This window comes from Falco peregrinus, chromosome Z (genome assembly GCF_023634155.1).
Source record: "Falco peregrinus isolate bFalPer1 chromosome Z, bFalPer1.pri, whole genome shotgun sequence".
NCBI classification, from domain to species: domain Eukaryota; kingdom Metazoa; phylum Chordata; class Aves; order Falconiformes; family Falconidae; genus Falco; species Falco peregrinus.
In genome coordinates this window covers 79,209,100-79,229,149 of record NC_073739.1, presented here as the reverse complement: position 1 = coordinate 79,229,149, position 20,050 = coordinate 79,209,100, and the positions used below count along the sequence as shown (strand labels likewise).

The following is a 20,050-nucleotide window of genomic DNA, read 5'->3' as shown; positions in this document are numbered from 1 at the left end:
CGTCAGCTCAAACAGTGGCTGCAACATTTGTATTTTGTCACTGAGAAATTGAGATGTCTGTAAAGAAAAAGAATAAATTGACTGGGGGTTTTCGTTTGGTGGGGTTTTTGTTATTTATTTTTGGTTGCTTTGTCTGTGGTGTTTTTTAAGGTATAAGACAAAAACTTCTGGATGTTTGAACTTTCTATAGACTGAATGCCTGAGATGTTGCCGAAATAGAAGTGCACAGTTTCTATCAATGTGATAGAAATAAGCTAACCTACTAACACTTGTCTTAATAGAGAATATTTGATTAGGTCAAGCATTTGGCTTCTACCCATATCGATTCAGCCCACAATTACTTTATTAATTTAAATTTAATAGTACTTTTTCCTGAAGCCAAACATTATCGTTGACTACTGTGACAGAAGTTATGTACACTCATGAGCTGTAGTTCTCATGCACTTTAAACATCTTAAATTCAAGCTAATGAAAAAGCAATGAAACTTTGAGACATTTACAAATAGAATCATTCTCAGGATAGGTTTAAGATTCTTTTCAGAATTTTATAGGAACAGTTTGGCGGATTTACATCACATAGAACGTTCCATTCCAAATTCATGACTTATCAGTGGTTAATATTCATAGCATATTAACATAGGATCATGTTTACTAGTTATTTTAAATGAGATGCATCTACAAAGGATGCAAATAAGAACTGACTTAAGTTTAGCCATGTAAAAGGCACCTAATCTCTCCATTTTAGAATATGTGTATACGTAAGTAAACAGCTGTATGTGTTGTGTATATGCATATATATGTACATTAATATATACACATAAACACACTTTCACAAAGTACAGCTCTATTCATCTCAGCTTTCTTCAAATGAAATAATTCCTATATGCAACTGCTTACTCAGAAGGCATGCAGATGACTAATTTAGACATCTAATTTAATTTTTAAACCACTTAACTAAGTAATCTTACCTCTCCACTATCTAGAAAAATTAAAGAGTTCACACACAACTAAAGTTCCCCCTAATAAAGCACACATCTGCAATGATGTTGTGTTTGTGATCGTAAGATAACCAGAAACGGAATCAGGAAAAATAATTAGGTTAGCACAAAAAAATTAGTGCTTTATGAACTTTCATAAAGTACACTATTGATTAATAAAGTGCATAACTTAAATATTCTAGCCAACACTGTCAAAAATTATAAACACAAACCAATCAGAAAAGCAGAGCAGAAGATGAACTTTATCTACTCCCCACCACCATAAACAATTTGAATGGCAACCTATAAATTATAATTGGGCTTTTTTTTTTTTGTAACACTGTACTGAATGTCCTACAAATCTACTTCCTTTCTCTAATGGTAAAACACTAAAAACCAGCACCCTCCTTTTACTAATTATTCTGTTCAAGCACATACTGTTTTAAATCTACTACTCCATCCTGTAAGAAAACTAAATTCTGAAGTTCTAAAGACAGGTCGTCTTTTGCTGTGCATCCTTCTGGGCATTATAGCTTTGATTTCAATTACACATTGATATAGTATGAATAAACAGTTTCTAACATACCAATACAAGTAGTTTGCCAACATGGAATTTTTGCATGCTCGTGATATCAAGAAAGTGCAAAGATCTTGCTGGAAGGGATTTAAGAAGAACAAAATTAAATTATAAAGGAGTCTATAAACAGTTGAGAGACACACAAATTTAAGGAAACAGCCCACATAAATGCAAGAAATTTTGAGAGATATATTCTCCTCTAAAATGTGACTCAAATCCAACCTAATATTTAATCATAATAGTTTTCTTATTTCTCCAAATCCAGCAACAACACTACATATAAAAAAAGGCATGCTATTACAGTATTACATTTACCAACATGTCAAAAGTACATGATGTTTTGCAACAACAGACCTTTAATATAGTTTATATTTACAGTATCTTACACTCTCCTCCTATGCAATTTTCTCCCGCTGCGTGTCAACCCTGAAAGGGATTTGCTACCCTGTTTTGCATCCAGAAGATCTGAACCTCTTTAAATTCTACATTAAAAAAATATCTGTAGAAGATACACACCATGTAGCTGCTTTTTCAAGGTTTAGTATTTTCCCTAACAAGAAATCTGTGTACCTTCACTGACATGCTCAATTTGAGGCTTATTTTCTATGCAGTACTGAGACTCAAAAAGATTAATAACAGGGAATTGATCTTCAGTACAAAGAACAATTAACCGCACATCAGATTAAAATCCGATTCCCTCAAACTGTCTACCTTCTATCTTTCCTTGCCTGCAGTCCCATTCTTATTACTACTCTTCTACTTGTGGTATAAATTGAACATAATCCTTGGCAGATGCAAACCAACATAGCTTAGGTTCAACGAAGATGACACCAACACCAAAGAATGGCTACAGGAAGAACAGTCTGCAGAGACTAAAACATTTGGGTAACTTTTCCATCAAAAAACCTGCTTTAAAATACCTCAAACACATGCAACTCTCAATATCTAATGACTATGTGGATAGCCTTTGCAGTAGTTTTCTCCTTTAAAGGAGAGTACTGTAATTTTATGAACAATTCAATGCCCAGTCACCCAGTTTTGGAGAGTCTGACCGTCTACATAAATTATCTGTAAGAATCTGTAAAATATCTGAAAAAAATCTGTAAACAAAAATGCAGATAAGCTATTGTTATTTTCTTAATGTTTAGTTTACATTTATATTCTTCATTCAGCAAGATACAGTACAAAGATTTAAAATAGTCACAAACAAAAACTAAAACCAGTACCAGATCACTAAAAAAAAATTAAATGTATGAAAAACAGAAGGTAAAGCATTTGACTTACATCAAGGTTTTCATTGTCTGCAAGCTCCTTTGTCTTAGAAGTAAGAGGCAGTGAGGAAACAGGTGGAATAGGACTCATGATCTGGGAACTACATAAAGGAAAACATGTAACTGGCATGATTCAAAGCTCTTGCTTGAGGGGAAAGGGGCATGCATGAAAATAGCAATGCATTTTCATTTCTACAACATAATAAATTCAGAAAACTAGAAGTATCTTTGAAGACAGTATCTCAATTCTGTTTCAGAACAAACTGCATGAACAGCAATTTTGACAGCTGTAGTTCCTAAAAATGGCAAAAATCTGTGCCTTGATAGCCACATAGTTTACGGCTGTGAAGGACATTCACTTACACCAAACTCAGCATTTTGTTTATCTTCCACAAAAAACAAGCAGACATAGATGGGAACTTAGCAAATATGCATTTTCAGGATAAGCTTTTTTAAATGTTATTAAGATGAATTTGCTACTACACAACACCTGCAAGCACTCATCTCTGTAATGCAATTACACATAACAGTAGACAAACCCAATGCTTGCAAGAAGAAATTATCAGACAGTAAATTTACCTGAAAGGAAGTAATCAGACAGCTCTACTAATGTCTAAGTGTTGCTGCAGCCTCAAATACACCATACATGCCAGGACACCCACTCTACAGCTTAGTAGCAAGATCAATAGAAGCAATACACTTGTAATACTAAAATAAACCCTAAGTGATTAAACACTGAAGCTTAAAACTAAAAATCCTGGAAATTTGTATTGAATATTCACAGGAGACTTCAGTTAACCAGGTTTGTTTACACTTTGCTCAATACTGTATTAATTAGATATTTCAGTCTTTCTTTTGGATTCCTGCAAGAATAAAAATTGTGCTCCGTCAGCTCTTTTACATGCACAGAACTCTCTCTACACCTTCTTTTACAGGAGCAGGAAGAAATCTATTTCCATTTCAGACTGACTGGACTTTTAGATCCATATTATTTGATGAATTTGGAAGTGGAGCCTCATACAATTTCAGTGAAGACATCCTAACTTTTGCAAGGACAGAAAGAAGCAATGCCAGTGTTTTTCCTGTGCTCTCCAGAAGTTGTCTTCCTTTCATGCAGTAAGGTCAAGGCCACAACTTCAAGATTAAGAATGTTTGCTCTAAACTATCTGTAGTCAGGAAACACATTCCATGAAACCTCAGGGGTTAATTTTTTTAATTTTATGTCACCACTTGGGATTATAAAATAGGATGCTGCATATGCAACGGTTACTAAAAAGGAGAAAGAATCTGAGGGCTTAAAATGTTACATGTTTCTGCCTTTCTACTGGAAATCTAAGCTTCTTACCTGTCTATTTCAGCACCATTAGTTCCAGATGTTGTCATGCTTTCTGACATCGAACCTTGACAGTCCCTCTTGCTAGGTTCCAGTCCATTCTTTATGTCATCAAAGTTTTCATATTTGAGTGCCTGGACTAACTGTAGCAGATACATCAGCAAATCCTCATAAAGGAAAAAAAAAAAAGCAAACAAAATAAACAAAGCAAAAACCAACACAAAATTAGTTAAGGGGGTCAGTTAAAGCTGGCTAGGACCATATGAAAACCATGTTTTGAAAATTCTAATTGATAGAAAAACTTAGGGTTTAGTGACCTACAATACAGTGACCTAGAGATCAGGAATTGGGGTCTCTCTAGCAAGCAATATACAGTAGAAAAATTCATGTAGGATGGATTTTGACTCCCAAAAAATACTGAATTACTACACTACTACTTTTTTGTTACTCAGAGGTAGTAAGTGCTAATTAAGTAAAAATTCAAATGCGATTCTGAAAGTTCTCTTTAGTTAAGCTGCCCTACTTGCTTCCAGTGTCCACAACATAAACCCTTAAGTTTTTCGCTCCAAGAAGAAAATTCAAGCATAAAATCTAGACCATGGTACCAGTAATTCATATTCTCATCTCTCTTATGAAGTTTTGGGGGTTTTTTAATACCTTGTGTAGCTGGGGATCCTTGAAACCCACATCTGATCTATTTTAGATTGAAGAACATAATTTTATTCACTTGCTGTTTATAATGAAGTTGTTCCCTCGACTATTCATTTTGTTCTGTTTAGTTCCCTTCAAATGTTTTATAAAAGGTACATTTTTAAAGTCAAAGTAGTATGACCTTGTCTATTGAGGTAGGCTTGCAAAAATTTGATATATTTATGCTCCCTATTTTAAACTCTATTGATTGCCAAGGATTCAAGAGTTACGGAAATGAGTAAGTTGGGGTTTTTTTTTACTGTCAAAAGAAAATAAATAATTAAAATTTAACAGATTAGCATCTAATAAGTGGGTTCCACTCATAAATCACAGCTCATCATATTCTAATCAGTATACAATTAGAAACACCTTATTTCCACAGATGCTCTTCTACTCACTTTCTTTAGCAAAAGAGTATGATGATATACTGCTTCAATTTACCAGGCGGATTTGTTGAAAATCTTTTAGAAGACTATTTAAGTTCAGAGCACTTTTATGGAGGTTACCATTCCAAATTTATCACTGGCTTCTGGGAAGAACATAGGGTTGGTTTACTTTGTTTGTCAAAACCAGCTATCACTGGCTGGTCACACTAAAGCAATTATCAATGAGGGCCATTTAATAACATGAAGACTTTGCTCCATAAAGAACTTCTAGTACATAGCATCATAGTGATAATTTTTTATTCCATCAATGTTATTCACTTAAATGTCTTAAAAAATAGCAAACATTTCAAAAGTACTCAATGAGACTAAAAATTGTGACACCAGCTAACTTCACATGTACCCACAGACCAATGAATACCTCATCATCAGCCTGCTGAAGCCTGGCAACAGCATAGCACCGAACTGTTGGGTTGGTGAAGTGAGACGACAGAAGTTCTAGAGAGTCTTCCACATCCATGGGCTTCCATTTGCCCAACAGCTCCAGTGCTTGCTTTGCCTCTTGTGGTAGGTCCCAGTTGACACATTTTAAGAATTTTGTCAAGGCCTAAACAGAAAGAGATTGGACAATTCATCAGTGAAAATCCAAGCTGAAAAAATGATTTCAGAAATTAAGTGTTTCACTTTACTTAGAACTAGATTCAGACTATACATACATAAACACAGACCTGGGAGGCCTTATTGATTTAAGTGGCAATACAATACTGGATTGTTTTAACATGTCCCAGAAAACCTGCAGCGAAGTTGTCTTAAGTAAAATGTAAAGCCAGCGGTTACTGCTCTACCACAATTACCACTACATAAAAAATGCCTGTTGCTGGGGAATTATTTATTCAATTTACTTGGGCTTTTGGTGTGGTGCTACTTATCCTGGTATCCTGCTATCCTTCGTCTAAAACGGGTGAAGAAGCTTCTCTCATAATTTTTCTTTGCTGAAGACAACATTGGCCATACTGGTATTTTAAGCTGACAGCCAGTATTTGTAGAAAGACTGCTGTAGTAACAGCCAGTTCACATGATTTAAGAGGAAAAAACAGTCACTAATTTTTAGAACAGTAACATAAGTTTAAAATAATCTTGACTAGCTTCTAAGACACTGAAGCTCTGTATCTCTGCAAGGACAGGATGTTGTAGAACAAGTGCCTGATGAAGCACCTCTTGCAAAAATAAGTCCACTCAAATCATTCAACTTACCTTCTCCTGATTAGTAAGGTAATATCTGAATTTCCAGACTAGATCTTGTTCCTCGTATGTTAGCTGCTTTGTTGGTGGGTAACTCACTATGATCTATTAGATACATAGTCAGAAAGTGAGTTGAAAAGCATGAACAGACATAATCAACACATTAACAGACTACACTGTGACAAAGCACAACACTAACAACACACAAAAATAGCTAGGGGAAAAAAAATCTTTCCAACCGTGCAAAGTTCTCATGCTATCATGGAGATGCGTAACAATGGTTACGTGGTTGATTACAACATTTCTTCATTAATAACTTTCTATAAACTGAAACGAACTGTATTTTCCTTAAATTTTCACCATATATTAAGACAACCTACCTAATAAAATTTAATTTAGCCTTCATATGACTGACTTACATTAAGCTGATCTCGCGTAGCTGCATTAGGCTTCAGATCATGGTCAGAAGGTCCACTCCTTAAACTTCGAGCAAGCTTGTGATGTTTGCTTTCTACTAAGTTCTCCTAAATGCAGAGGGCAAGTTAGCACTTACAAATGCTCAAACTCCAAAGAAAATTACTACTGAAATGAAACCATCTAGCAAAGACTTATCAGTATCTTGAAAAATGCATGGCAATTAAAATCACATCTAAAACTACGGTGTCTTCTGGATTGCCTTTTTTGTGGTTATTTTAGAAAAATCTTCAATAATATGAGGAGGGTTTTTCGGAATTTTGAGGTTTTGGTTTGGTTTTTTACTTCACAAAATTTACAAACCCTGCTTTGCCTTTTGGTGAATTGCTGCAAAATGTAAGCGTTTCAGTCAACACATCCATGATTTCTCAGTACTTACGTGCTAGCCACTTTATAAACATTACTTAAGATTATGTTTGCAGTATAAAGCTTTGTATGCAAGAAAAACATCTCAAAAAGTTTTCCCACTGTTAATATTATGTTAGCAACAGTAGGAGCCACAATAGGAGCCACAGTGTCAACAAGATTTCAGCAGCCAAGGCAGTTTTCAGCAGTCAGACTTGCTCTTGCAGTGTTAGATTACACAGTGCTCAAACAGTGTCGCCAGTAGAAGCCCACTTACATTAAGGTTCCCAAAGCTGCCAATACCAGTCCCACTGAATTGGCATCCACAATAATGGAAATCTTTTCTAGAACTGTACTTAGGCACTGTCTACATGGAAAACAACATACAAGAGAGTGTAGGGAGAAAATATTTTAACAAAGTGACCAAGAGTTACTGCACCATCCTCTAAATCTCTCTTTTTCAACTCCCTCTTACCTTTATTCCCACCCTCTGACCTCTTTTGCCAACAGTTCCCCCTCCTGGCTTCCCTACATCTCAGAAGCAAGCACATTAGATATGGAAAGGAAGAGATGAATGTAAACATGAAATCAATTCTTATATTTTAATCTAGCAACTTCAGAAAAACAACTTTAAAATTCAAACCCACTGACATTTCTCAAGTGGTCAAATACATCTTTCCACTGGAATTTTAAAATACTGAAGACAGCGATATAGGCAAGCTTTCATCTGCATTTAGGGAAACTTCAACAAAAAACATTATAATACAAATTGCATTACATGGAGCATGCTTACCATAGACATCTGGGGATCTGGAATCTTAACAATTTCAGAACTTGTTAAAATTGGAGATGACTCATCACCGTCCTGAATGACAAAAAGTTAGAAGTCTATTAAACATCTAAAGTTTTAGGAAAAAAAATAACATGTCATATTAACGCATTGTGAATTATGCAACTACACCTTGCTCACTTTTTAAGTTATAAAGGGGAAAACAGAAAATAAGAAATGGATTCTTTGTCTTGTTAGTTTTTGCCAGATGACAAACAAGGTGGGAAGACAAATGAAAGTTCATCTAAGGAGATGCAGCTTGGCAACCCACTACCATGCTGGCACACAGGTGTGTGGAGAAATTTGCCTTAATTATTACATGCATCCTCTGGCAGCACAAAAAGAAACCAAATCAGCGCCCATATTTCCACTGGAAATAAACCACTTCCTAGAAATAACAGCCATGATGCAGAAAATATCTCCTAATAGTTTAAGAGAGATTAATTTATGAAGATATAGGTGTGTCTGTATACAGGTTCCACATGGAATGTGACAGTCTCTTCTAAAAGTTTGTGCTGTCATGCTCCGGAGCAGTATGACAGGAGCCTGCTAATTTTCCTTAGGGGAGTCTAACCTGCTGCTGCATACATAAGGAAAAGGAGAAGCTAAAAGCCTGTTTGAGCCAGGCACAAAGAAAAAAATACAAAGCCTGTCACAACAGGCCAAGAACAGCAACACTGTTTCCATCTTCCAGTCATACCCAGCAGTTCAGGTTTTGTCTGGTTGGGATTTTTTACCTTAGAAGTGTAATTAAACATTAATTGACATTATATACAGAAGAACATTTCATTTAAAAGATAGTATAAAACAGTAAAACAGAAAAACCATGACAACAGCAGCATAATATGTGCTATGCCGTATTTATACTTAGTTTGTTCTCATTTATTCTGGAGTAAATTACAGCTCAGAAAAAAAGCCTTTTTGACGTATCAACAGATTCCTCAATAACATAAGTTTTGAAATAACTTGTTGGGGTTTTGCTTCTGCCCTCACCCTCTTTTTTTTTTTTCCCCTCCTACTTTTCCAACCAAATATGCCTATTGGGATGGTTTTGCTTTGAAAGTTATCTCCGAAAATCATAAAAGACTGAGGGGCTTGTATCAAAAGGAGTAACAAAATTATTCATCACCAACAAGACACAGGAGTGAACATTGCCATTAACCTTTCAGAAGAAACTTTTTTTTTTTTTCCTAGCTACATAAATTTAGTGTTGCTGACTACAGTAAAAGGTTTCTTCTTATTAAAATCCACATTCAGGAAGACACTTCCACTGCATTTCTTAGTGTGCTATGCCTTTCTGAAGTAACAATTATACAGCCAAAATAATGACAATAACTACACACACATCACTCCAAGTTAAAGGAAATCTACCTACAATCTGGCTGTGGCTGATGATCCCTGCAGAATGTGAGGAGGATTGCTTTTCCCATTAGTCTTTAAGTATGCATGCAAACACTGATAAGGAGAAAGAGGACATTTGCTTACAGTTTCCCTGTTTTAAAAGCATACTGCCTCAATACTGAACTTAGCTTTAATCCAATAGTACTCCCAAAGTATTTCAATTATAATAAAATACTAATGTATCACTGTAAAAGTAGCCTGAACTAAGTTGAAGCCACAGTGACAGATTCATTGTACTAAAACCTTTGCCACCTCAGACAGAACCTCCAGATCACATTATACTAGTTTTACAAAGTCAAACTGCATTAAAAAAATAAATCTCTGTGTGTAATCCTTCTGAAAATAAAACACATCTGATGACAAGAGATGCCAGACCAATTTCTATCTACTAATTGGTTATTGTCCTAATGAAAAACATAATAAGGCTGCAATTTGATTTAACCTCTATAAAACAACAAATTACCAATACCCCAGTGACAAACAAGTTTCCACTGTTTAGACCCTTCGCATAACAACACTGTAGGAAAAAACTTGACACAGGAGAGTAGATTCATTAGCAACCAATAAATGTTCTAATGTCTACCAAACTGTTTCTAACATCTATATCCCTATATACACTTTCTCACAGTGAAAAGATTCAGACAAAATAGCTGTAAAAGAGGAGTCTGATAAATCTTTTAGGCTGCTAAACATGGGACACCTACCCCACGATCAAAAGCCTATGACACCTATTACCAACTCAGACCTTACAAGGATCAGAATGACAAAAGTACAGTTGCCAAAAATTTGCTTACTTACAAAACTAAAAAAATGCAGTCTTCCAGTGCCTCATGTCAAAATGTTTATAATACCCTCTAAACCAAAGACTGGGGAATTTTTACAAAACTAGTGACAGAAGAATGACTTCTGAACTCATCGCTGCCATCTTCTTTTTAACCTTTCAAATGAAATATTATAATGACTGTTCTTTAAACTCCTCAAACATAGATTATGCTGACAAGCCAAGCTCAAAAGCTCTAGTTACTCAGCTTAAGAGGTAAGAAAACTTCCCTCCATTTTATTACATTCTAGAACAAAGCTGCAAGCTTGAAGCAAAACTTGCTATGAAACCAAATTTTGCCAAGCATTGGTGGGACAAGTTACAGTATCAAGGATTAACAACATTTTCAGAACAGTTTAACGAAATCATCAAGAAAGGACAATGCCATTAGTTTACCTGTGAAAGATGTCAATTGTTTAACTTGCCCTCAGATTACATTAACACGCAGCTCTAATTCTCCTCATACCTGGACTGTAACCCTGGCCACACAAACTTACTGCACCACAACTGAGGGTCAATACTAAATTAGCATTAGAATTTGGTCAGGTGGGTGCTTTTGAAGTGTCCTGATCATCCTCATCCAGTGAGCTTTAGTTCACATCTGGGAACTTTTAGCAATACCTAGTAACTTCCCACTGTCAACAGTCATTCAAGCTCATGGGACTTGATTAAATCTAGTCCCAAGCATAAAATACAGTGCAGACACTGAGCCTTCAGCAACCCCTTCACTCTGTAAATCTGCTCCTCTTGGCTGCACTACTTGCTAGCAGAGCCAGAACCTGAGATAACCAGCTATTTTGCCACTGGGAAACAAAAGCAGCATCAATACTACAAAGTATTAACTTGCTTAATACTACTACCTTATAGAGCTTTAGAGGTATTTTACTACATTAAGGTTAGTATGTATGTAGAGTCCGTTTTAAAAAGTCTATAAAATTTGAAGACTACTCTGAATCAGCAAGGTTGTTCTGACTCTCCTGAAAATCTGTTTCACAACATCAATAAAGAAGGAGGTTCTATTTATCTTATTCTTTACTCAAAACATCATTTCAAGTAATGCCAATGGGATCCAACTTCTCCCACACAAAAAAAAACCCAGCAAAACCAGACCTCCAATGCTATAGACACTATTTTTTCTTTCTTTTAAGCCGTCAAAAAGGCTCTGATAATCAGACTTTCTTAAAAAAAAACAACAACAAAAAACTAGATGGAGCAGTGCAATCAGTTTATTCATTTGAACAACGGTTCCACTTGAAATCTGCACAAGAAAACATTAATGATAAATGCTGGTGTTATTTTCACTTGGAAAATCACACTGATTTTTTGCCTAAATGTAGAACCAGAAGCGATGCTCTCGTTAATAGCAGACCGCTATCCTTCACATCTTGAATGCTGTATTAAAATTAAGTTCACAGAGAACACGGAAAAAGCCACTGCCACTTCATTGTAATTGAACGCTGAGTGAAAGAATCTCAAATTCTATCCGCCACTGTTTAACAGGCTAGTTCTTCGTAAACACTTGAAAACAAATTTATCAAGAAAACTGTGACAAGTAATCTCCACTTCGACTATCGGTCACAGGCAGGTGACAACAGAACCTGCTTTCATTAGACTCAATGTACTGGATTGGTGATGCCAGATACGTATACTGTACGCTGTAATTGGAAGCATGACAAAACTGAGAAGATGGGCATTAATTTAAGTAGTTTCCTACTGCTGCCAGACAAGGATCAAGAACTTCTTGAAAAGCTACTTTGTAACAACAAATCCCTCAAACCGCAGTTAGGTATAGCTTTAATATGTACTATTACACATTCAATTACTTCATTTCCACAAGAGCAACCAATTCACAGTTATTTTGTTCCATGCACTTTTAACATGCTTCAGAAACATCTGTTAAAAGAGAGATGCATGCTTGAAGTCTGGACCTTCTTTCCCACACCTTGCCCATCTGAAAAAACATAATGATGACAAAAAAGTATTATGTGTAAATCAGGAATAATTAATCTATAATGGGAGGTTTCTGGAGGTAAGCTAAGGGAAAGAAATCATTTTTAGGAATGTCACATTCAGCTATAAAAATTAAAACGATCATCAGGACACAAAGCCACACAGTAGTCATGTTCATCAGTTTGAACCTGTGAAAAGTACAGGTCATTCTAATGTAAAAATGGTTAGTAAAATGTTTCAGTATTTTGATCATATTCCATTATGCTCCCCAGAAAAATATTTCCTTGATTTCCACTAAAGTAAGTAACTTTATTTTGTTTCACGGAGGAATCTGACACATTATAGGTTTCATTCTGTTTTGTAACACAAGGGAGTTTTGTAATCCGAAGGTCCTCTGCAATAGCTGGTTCTAAGAATAAGTGTATACAAGTGCTATGAAACTAGCCCTTCTAAAGGCAAAAAGACTTGGAAGGGTGGGGAGAGTCCCATTGTCGACTCCAGTCAGCTAAAAGAAATGCTAAAAAACTAACCTACACATCTGCCTAAGGCACAGTTTCGTCAAAATTACCAAAATCCACCACAAAACTAAAAAATAGGAAAAAAACCCCACAAAAACCAAACCACCAGCCTCCCCCACAACACCCTCACGCCCAAAAAAAGAAAAAGCAAACAAAAACCACAACAAAAACAAATAAGAAAGTAAAAAAAAAATCCACAACAAAACTTCATCCCCCTAAACACACCCCACATTTGCCTCAGACTGTGGGAGGAGACACTGAGTCCCAAGTAGATCTGCTGCTTCCTCCAGAAGCATTACAAAGGCAGCTACCACCACTACATGAGATACCTGGACAGCGCATGGACATCCCCATGTACTATTTATATACCTTGTCTGCAAGACACAGCTCTTACAACGGCTTAAAAAACTTCTCAAACAGCCACTCATTTTTGTTATGACCACAGCAATTTGAAAAACAACCGTAACTTCTCATGCAGTGACATCTCTGTTAAATTCTAAGACTACTGTTTGTAATAGTTCCAGATACTCATAACACCTTAATTCAAAAGGGCTAGAATAATAGCATTTAAGCAGTTTTTCTAAAGATTCATAAGCTTTAACTTGCAGTAGATCATACAGTTGAGGTAGATTCTGATTTGTGTCTCCTCAGAGTACTTTTGGTGGAATCCTGCTTTTTGCAATTTATTACTGTATTTTTCACTACCTTCTTCAAGAATCTTAGATTAGATCCCAGTTCTTCTGTCCAGATCAACTGGTAATGTTGTCACATACACAGAAATGTTTGCAATCCATTTTATTAACAAACTGCATTCTGAATCACAGATTTTTTTTAATTCTCAGAATAGATGCTGCTTACAGTTAGTGCCTCTGATCTCAACAGGGCTCCAGTCTCTCTACCTTCTTTCTCTTTCCCATAAATCTGCATTATTCAGTAATTTTCTGACTTCCTATGAATCTAAACAGGTTGAAAATTTTAAAAGGCAATTAGTAACAATGTTGTTTTTTTTTAAAAAAAGCAACAGATTATACATATACTGCTTCTTCTATTTTAATGGGTCTTTCCACACTACACACTTTCTATATTATCTTATTATCTAAGTACTGATAATGCCTGGCAATGCCACACTGATGTCTTAAGCACACTATTAATCCTTCGTTTCATTAAATTTGAACTCATAAAAAAAACACTAAAGGCACTGATTTGGAGACCTGTTTTGTAAACAGGAAGAAAAGATGCAAGACATTCAATCCAGAAGTCTTACTTAATTGACTTCCAAAGCATTTGCAGCATGAAAAACTAAACTTTTTGTATTTGTTCATTTTAGAGAAAACGTTTACCAGCAGAGCTCCTGGGCAAAGTTTTAATAACTTACCTTTTCTAAAGTTACCAATAAATAATGGTACATTTCTTCCTGATACAAGACGTAATTTTACATACAGCTACTCTGAAAGTACTGCTGGATGACTGAAGAAACCATAAATCAAAAAGTTTTTAATCACTCACACTTACTAAATTCTGTAATCTTGAACTGTATTACATGAATGATTGACTTCTGCAATCCTGTTGCATCTACAGTATTTGATTTTTATGTACATAAACAGTTGCCACTGACAGCTGTCTGCCGCTATCCTGCAGCAGAATATTTCACCTCAGCAGAAAAACCCATCCATTTTAGGTGCATAAGCTGATTTTTAAAGAAGACCATAAAGCCTGCTAGGCACATACCTTTTCGTAGTAAACTATTCCATATTCTTTATCATCACACTTGACGCAACGGAATTCAATCATCAGGTACATAAAATTAGAACTTCGTTTTTCCCTCTGAGGAGAGATCCACCACAGATGTGTATCATATATTAAAGTGCATCAATTTTCAGCATTCTCAATACAACAATTACCCTACTTCCTTTATGCTGTAACTGATTAATTAGATTATCAGTTGTTGTATCAATTAGTCAGTTAATCATTTCATAGTACTACTCAAGACCATATAATCTTCTTCCTGACATTCTTACTTCCTCACATTCCCAGTGAATGATAAACATCCACACGTAACAGATAAAATTATTTTTATCAATGGCTTGTGATGGTGGGCTAAAGGTCTGAATAAAGGCAATGAAGAATAACCAGATGACAGCTGGGATTTTTGTTTTTAATCATTACACACAATTATGCATGTCACTGAAAAAACAGAAGACAAAAAAAAAGAACAACTTTTTTTTATAAAACCATGAAAGAGACAAATTACACTTGGACTAAACGATTAAATTTGCAGCTCATTCACTTTCAGATGAAGATTTGCTTATGTATGCGTTTTTTAAATGCTTTACCTTGAAAAAAGTGCTTAGAATTTTAAAGTCTAGGTGGGAAACAAGAAGTTATATATAAACACCACCAGGAACACACATTTAATAAAAAAAATAAGCATCCCCATTAATAATGAGCAACTCAAGTTTGTTTCATGTGTTAATAATGGATTGACTTCCCAGCACAGGCAGAGTTGCTCTGCATTTAAGGCACAGCTCTGGCAAACGGTAATTTTTAGATTTGCACATTTTTACAGAAACTAAGAGAAGGAGACAAAAAAACCTGGATAGGCTGAACTCTAAAGAAATACTCATAATTCATTTAAGTTCAAAAATAATCAGATTCCCAGAGGTGTAGTTATAAGTCAGACAACAATATTCTCAGCACACAAAGCAGAAAACAACATAAGAGCTGTAGTGCAAGATCCAGTAAGTTAACAGTTGGGGGTGATTTTTCTCAATGACGGTTAACATCTCATTCAGGTATTTAACTACCGGATTTTATTTTTTTTAACTATTCATTCAAATCTTATAAGTGTTTCTCCTCAGCACCCAAAAATCAAAACCAATAAAGCTGAACAGGTCTAAAACCAAGGAACAGACTATATGTCCAAAAAGCTTCACATCAGAATCTAAATCCTAGAGTTAAGCTCATCATACCTAACAGCACTTGTTCCAAGCTATTCCAAGTTGTTAAATTCTGTTTTCTGTGATCAAGTTCACTTGAAGTTGAAAACATGTAAGATAGCTGTCTATTCTAGTGGATAAACCACTGGATATGAGCATGCAATGTGTGCTCGAAGCCCAGAAAGCCAACCATATCCTGGGATGCATCAAAAGAAGCGTGACCAGCAGGGCGAGGGAGGGGATTCTCCTCCTCTGCTCTCGTGAGACCCCACCTGCAGTACTGCATTCAGCTCTGAGGCCCCCAACACAAGAAGGACATGGCTCTGTTGAAGCAAGTTCAGAGGAGGCCAGGAAAATGATCAGAGGCTGGAGCACCTCTCCTACAAAGTCAGGCTGAGAGAGCTGGGGTTGTTGAGCCTGGAGAAGAGAAGGCTCCAGAGAGACCATGTAGCACCTTCCAGTGCCTAAAAAGGGGGCTTATCGTAAAGATGGGAACAGACTTCTTAGTAGGGCCTGTAGCGATAGGGCAAGGGGGAATGGTTTTAAACTGAAAGATGGTAGATTTAGACTAGATATAAGAGTTGTACTCATTTACTCTCATTGAGTGCTGAAAATCTGAAACGGGTTGCCCAGAGAGGTGGTAGAAGACGCACCCTTGGAAATATTCAAGGTCAGGCTGGATGGGGCTCCGAGCAACCCGATCTAGTTGAAGATGGCCATGCTCACTGCAGGGGGATTGGACTAAGTGAGCTTTAAAGATCCCTTCTAACCCAAACCATTCTACAATTCTCATTATTGCCAAAGTAAATTCAACTTTGGAAGCTTAAAGAATTATTTTTTCCTTTTCCTTTTATCATATACACTGGTGGTACAAGAAAAATTGGAGAAATACTTAAGAGTTAGTCTCCTAAGAAAGCAAAGGTTCCATATTAGCAAGATTCAGGAAAAAAAAAAAAAAGAATTAAAAGTCCGATGTATGATGACATACCTCATTAATCATTTCTATTTCTCTAAAGGTCAGTCTGTCCAGCCAGTCCACTTTCACCATGTGACCTTGTCGATGAGACTTTGTGAGCTGCACGAAAAAACATGACAACATTCACATTGCTCAGAACAAGAAAAAGATTATAAAAATTTAACACAGACACTAACATGAAAGGGAGGGGGGCGGGACAGAGAATAAAAGAACTGGAAAAAATACTTGTACAGTACATGCACAGTAGATCCTTGTAAACAGATAAGCCATGCCATAAAAATATAATCCTACTACTTAAAATACCAGTAACAGCAAAGACCAAAACCACATCCAAAGCACATCACCTTTGCCTTTTCAAGACATTAAAAACAGGAACCTATTTTTTTTAAGCAAAGTCACACAGTGAAGATATTTCCTTTTTTGCATTACTAAGTTTCATAAAAATTTACCAAGTCAAACAAAAAGATATTTCAAAAACTATCCAAATTGAGTAATTCTGCCCTTGTTCGCCTTACCTAAACAAGTTTTCAGACTGGACTTAAACATTGCAAAATGTCAGTTAATACTTACAGCAAGTCACAAGTTCTCCCTCTCCTCTTAGTCATCTGAAAAGTAGCTCAAGTTTTACTCCTACGTCTACATATTGGTCTAGTAATAGCAAGGAAAGAGTTGTTTAAAGGACTGCCTATCAGTAGAAGAGAGGAAAAGAAGATACGAGCTATACTACTTGTAGTTTCAGATGCACTGACACACAACAGTTTATGAAAAATTCAGCAGAAGACCACACAAATAGGAGTTGGAATAATCTTTTCAGCTCCTAAGAAATCACAAGTGCTCCACACAAAAAAATATCAGTAAGTCCTGCAATACACAAGAGACGCAAAGGGACTAGAAAACATTCTTTCATATTTCAAAGAAATCAGTTACCTGTCTAGAAAATAGCTAGTGAAGACATCCTCAAAATTATTCCTATTAAGAAAAGGGTTACAACTAATACTTCATCAGCTTTGTTCTGTGGGCAACCTGCCCACCCATAAGCATTTAAATCTGAACATGCCATACAGTCACAACAACTGCCATTTCTTGCCCAGTTGACAGCTAGAGGACAGGCAATATACAAAGAGACCTAGGAGAGCATATGAATGGAAGGTATTGTATGCAGGAGAACACAACAGCCTACTCCTCCCACATAGAACTGGAAAAGAGGTTTACACAAAAAAAAAAAAGAAAAAAAAAAAGACACAGAAGACTTAAGGGAGTTGTCTAGGTAGCACAGTTTGTCAGATCACTGTGAAGCAAAAAAGGTCAAGAGTTCACACCTTCACCAGTAGTACTGTTTCATTATCCTCAGTCAAATTCCTAGTAAATGGATATCTTAGCAGTACAAGGCTAAATACAAACCCCATCACGATGTACTCTCAGAAAAGCATCAACTTCATGTCCAGGTACAGATCCTGACTCATATGGAGAACACACACATGACAAACTCACACGAAGTTGAGCTTCAGAAATTATGCAGAATCAAATAGCTTTTTACATCTTAGAAGCAATACTGGCAAAACAAGCAAATAATTGTCTAGTCTCCAAAAGACTGTAAACAGCCATTAAAATCATTAGTGAAATGAAATTTCAGTGTTCTGCAGTCTCCCTCTATCAGTGTTCTTGTGTCAGTGGAATTATCTATCAGAGATCAGCTGGTAAACGTTTATCCTTGTCTTTTAAAACTCTGATCAACTGCCCCTTCATATCCAACAACAGATCATCTTGCTTGCTCACTTTCCACAAAAGTTGCTGTTTAAGACAAGTTCATTGCTCTGTGGTTTGGGTGGGTGTTTTTTTCCTCCTTATTCACCTCCCTAGAGGTTAGTTTGGTGTTATGGTCTAACAAGACTTTGGATACTGGTTCTTGCCTCTAAGTAGGAAAAAAAAAATAATTCCTATTTAGTTTTCTTGGAAACAGTTTGTTAGAAAGAGCGAGAATACAGTACAGCCCACACCATGGCCTCTGCGCCCTTCTCAAAACCTGAATTAAAATTTAAGGCAGATTACTTACAAAAGCAAGCATGACATTTAGCTCTGAATGCCAATACTTGCTCACTTCACAAATACATACCTTAAATCAGCTTTTCTGATTGTTGGTTCTGATATGGAGAAATAGTGTGAAATGGGGACAATGGACATCGACTGTGATTGTATATGTCTACTCAGGAATGTGGGTATGGTGACTGGTCATGGGTGAGGGTCTGGTCACATAGGCACACAGCCTTGAGGAGACACCTGCCCTTCTTCCTCTAACAAAGGGGCTATTTATAAAAAGGATAAAAAAAGGATGAGAGACATTCCAATGTTACCTAGAGGGAGGGAGTGCTAAGTCTTCTTGCTGAAGAAGATCAGATGGTCACAAGGACAGGAATCACCTACAAACCTGCAAGACCATCACATTCCAGGCAAAGGACTGATAAGCTAATTAACATACAAAGCGAGAGTAAGCGGGTTTAGGTAATGAATATGTATAGGCGTTAATTGAATATTCATTTGTTTTACTGTATAAATGTGAGATGGATTGTCACTTCGGGTATGCACGTTAGGCGGAAGGATCCCCCGTGCATCCAGCGCTGTCAATAAAGGATACTTAGTCACTAAGAAATTTTGACTTCGTTCTTTAAATCAGTTCCTACTAAGTCTAGCAGAGATGAGGTTTAAAATTTTCCTATATAATAACTATAGTTACTGCCTCTACAAAGTAAAGAACTAATCAAAAGCAGTTACAATTTAAAAAGCAGTCAAAAAGCTACTCAGCTGGGAGGAAAATCCTGCCCTTTTTCTTTTAAACTTATTTCCAGATCTGCTAAGAACATTTTAAGAAGCCATGAGTATTGGATGACCTTGTTCTGAACTTGTTCCATGAAACACAAAAAATAATCCCATAACAACTCTGAGACTGTTTGCTTAAAGCAGCTGATTCACCTCACATTACTTTAAGCTCTAGACCACAGTATAGCTTGACAGATGTAATAATATTTTGCTGCAAACCTTGGAAGATCACTGTAACTTCTAGGAATTAACTCCATTCAGTACACAATAGGGGCTTTTTTTCATTTGTGTTGTCTCCAATAAACTCTGGGACAAATAATCTTCAGATTAGCTTCAATATACTTCAGAAACTTAACAGCAAAAAAGGAAAAGGAAAGGCAGGGAGGGTGACAAAGTATAATACTCAATTATGTTTCAGGATATGGGATGTAACCAAAGCACAGAAACTCAGTGTCTGGGTTCTTTTAACTTATCAGCAAGACTGTAACAGGAGCACAGTTATGGTTCTGTAGCC

At 36.2% G+C, this 20,050-nt stretch overlaps 1 protein-coding gene across 3 annotated transcripts in view; it reads right to left on the bottom strand.

Moving 5' to 3' along the window:
- The window catches only part of PIK3C3 (phosphatidylinositol 3-kinase catalytic subunit type 3), an 82,914-nt gene that overhangs the window by 53,751 nt on the left and 9,113 nt on the right, over positions 1–20,050 (bottom strand). For 2 of the 3 annotated variants that reach the window (XR_008744770.1, XM_013299644.3), the window contains exons 5-14: positions 16,735–16,821; positions 14,539–14,634; positions 8,086–8,157; positions 7,570–7,659; positions 6,893–6,997; positions 6,486–6,578; positions 5,653–5,838; positions 4,171–4,325; positions 2,839–2,926; positions 1,564–1,631 (exon numbers count right to left, since the gene is read on the bottom strand). Coding sequence is in view for 2 of the 3 variants with exons in the window: in XM_013299644.3 (XP_013155098.2) it covers positions 1,564–1,631; positions 2,839–2,926; positions 4,171–4,325; positions 5,653–5,838; positions 6,486–6,578; positions 6,893–6,997; positions 7,570–7,659; positions 8,086–8,157; positions 14,539–14,634; positions 16,735–16,821 (1,040 nt within the window). In the remaining variant the exon portion in view is untranslated. The remainder of the gene's footprint in view (positions 1–1,563; positions 1,632–2,838; positions 2,927–4,170; positions 4,326–5,652; positions 5,839–6,485; positions 6,579–6,892; positions 6,998–7,569; positions 7,660–8,085; positions 8,158–14,538; positions 14,635–16,734; positions 16,822–20,050) is intronic. The other variant, XM_013299645.3, reaches the window with a different exon arrangement.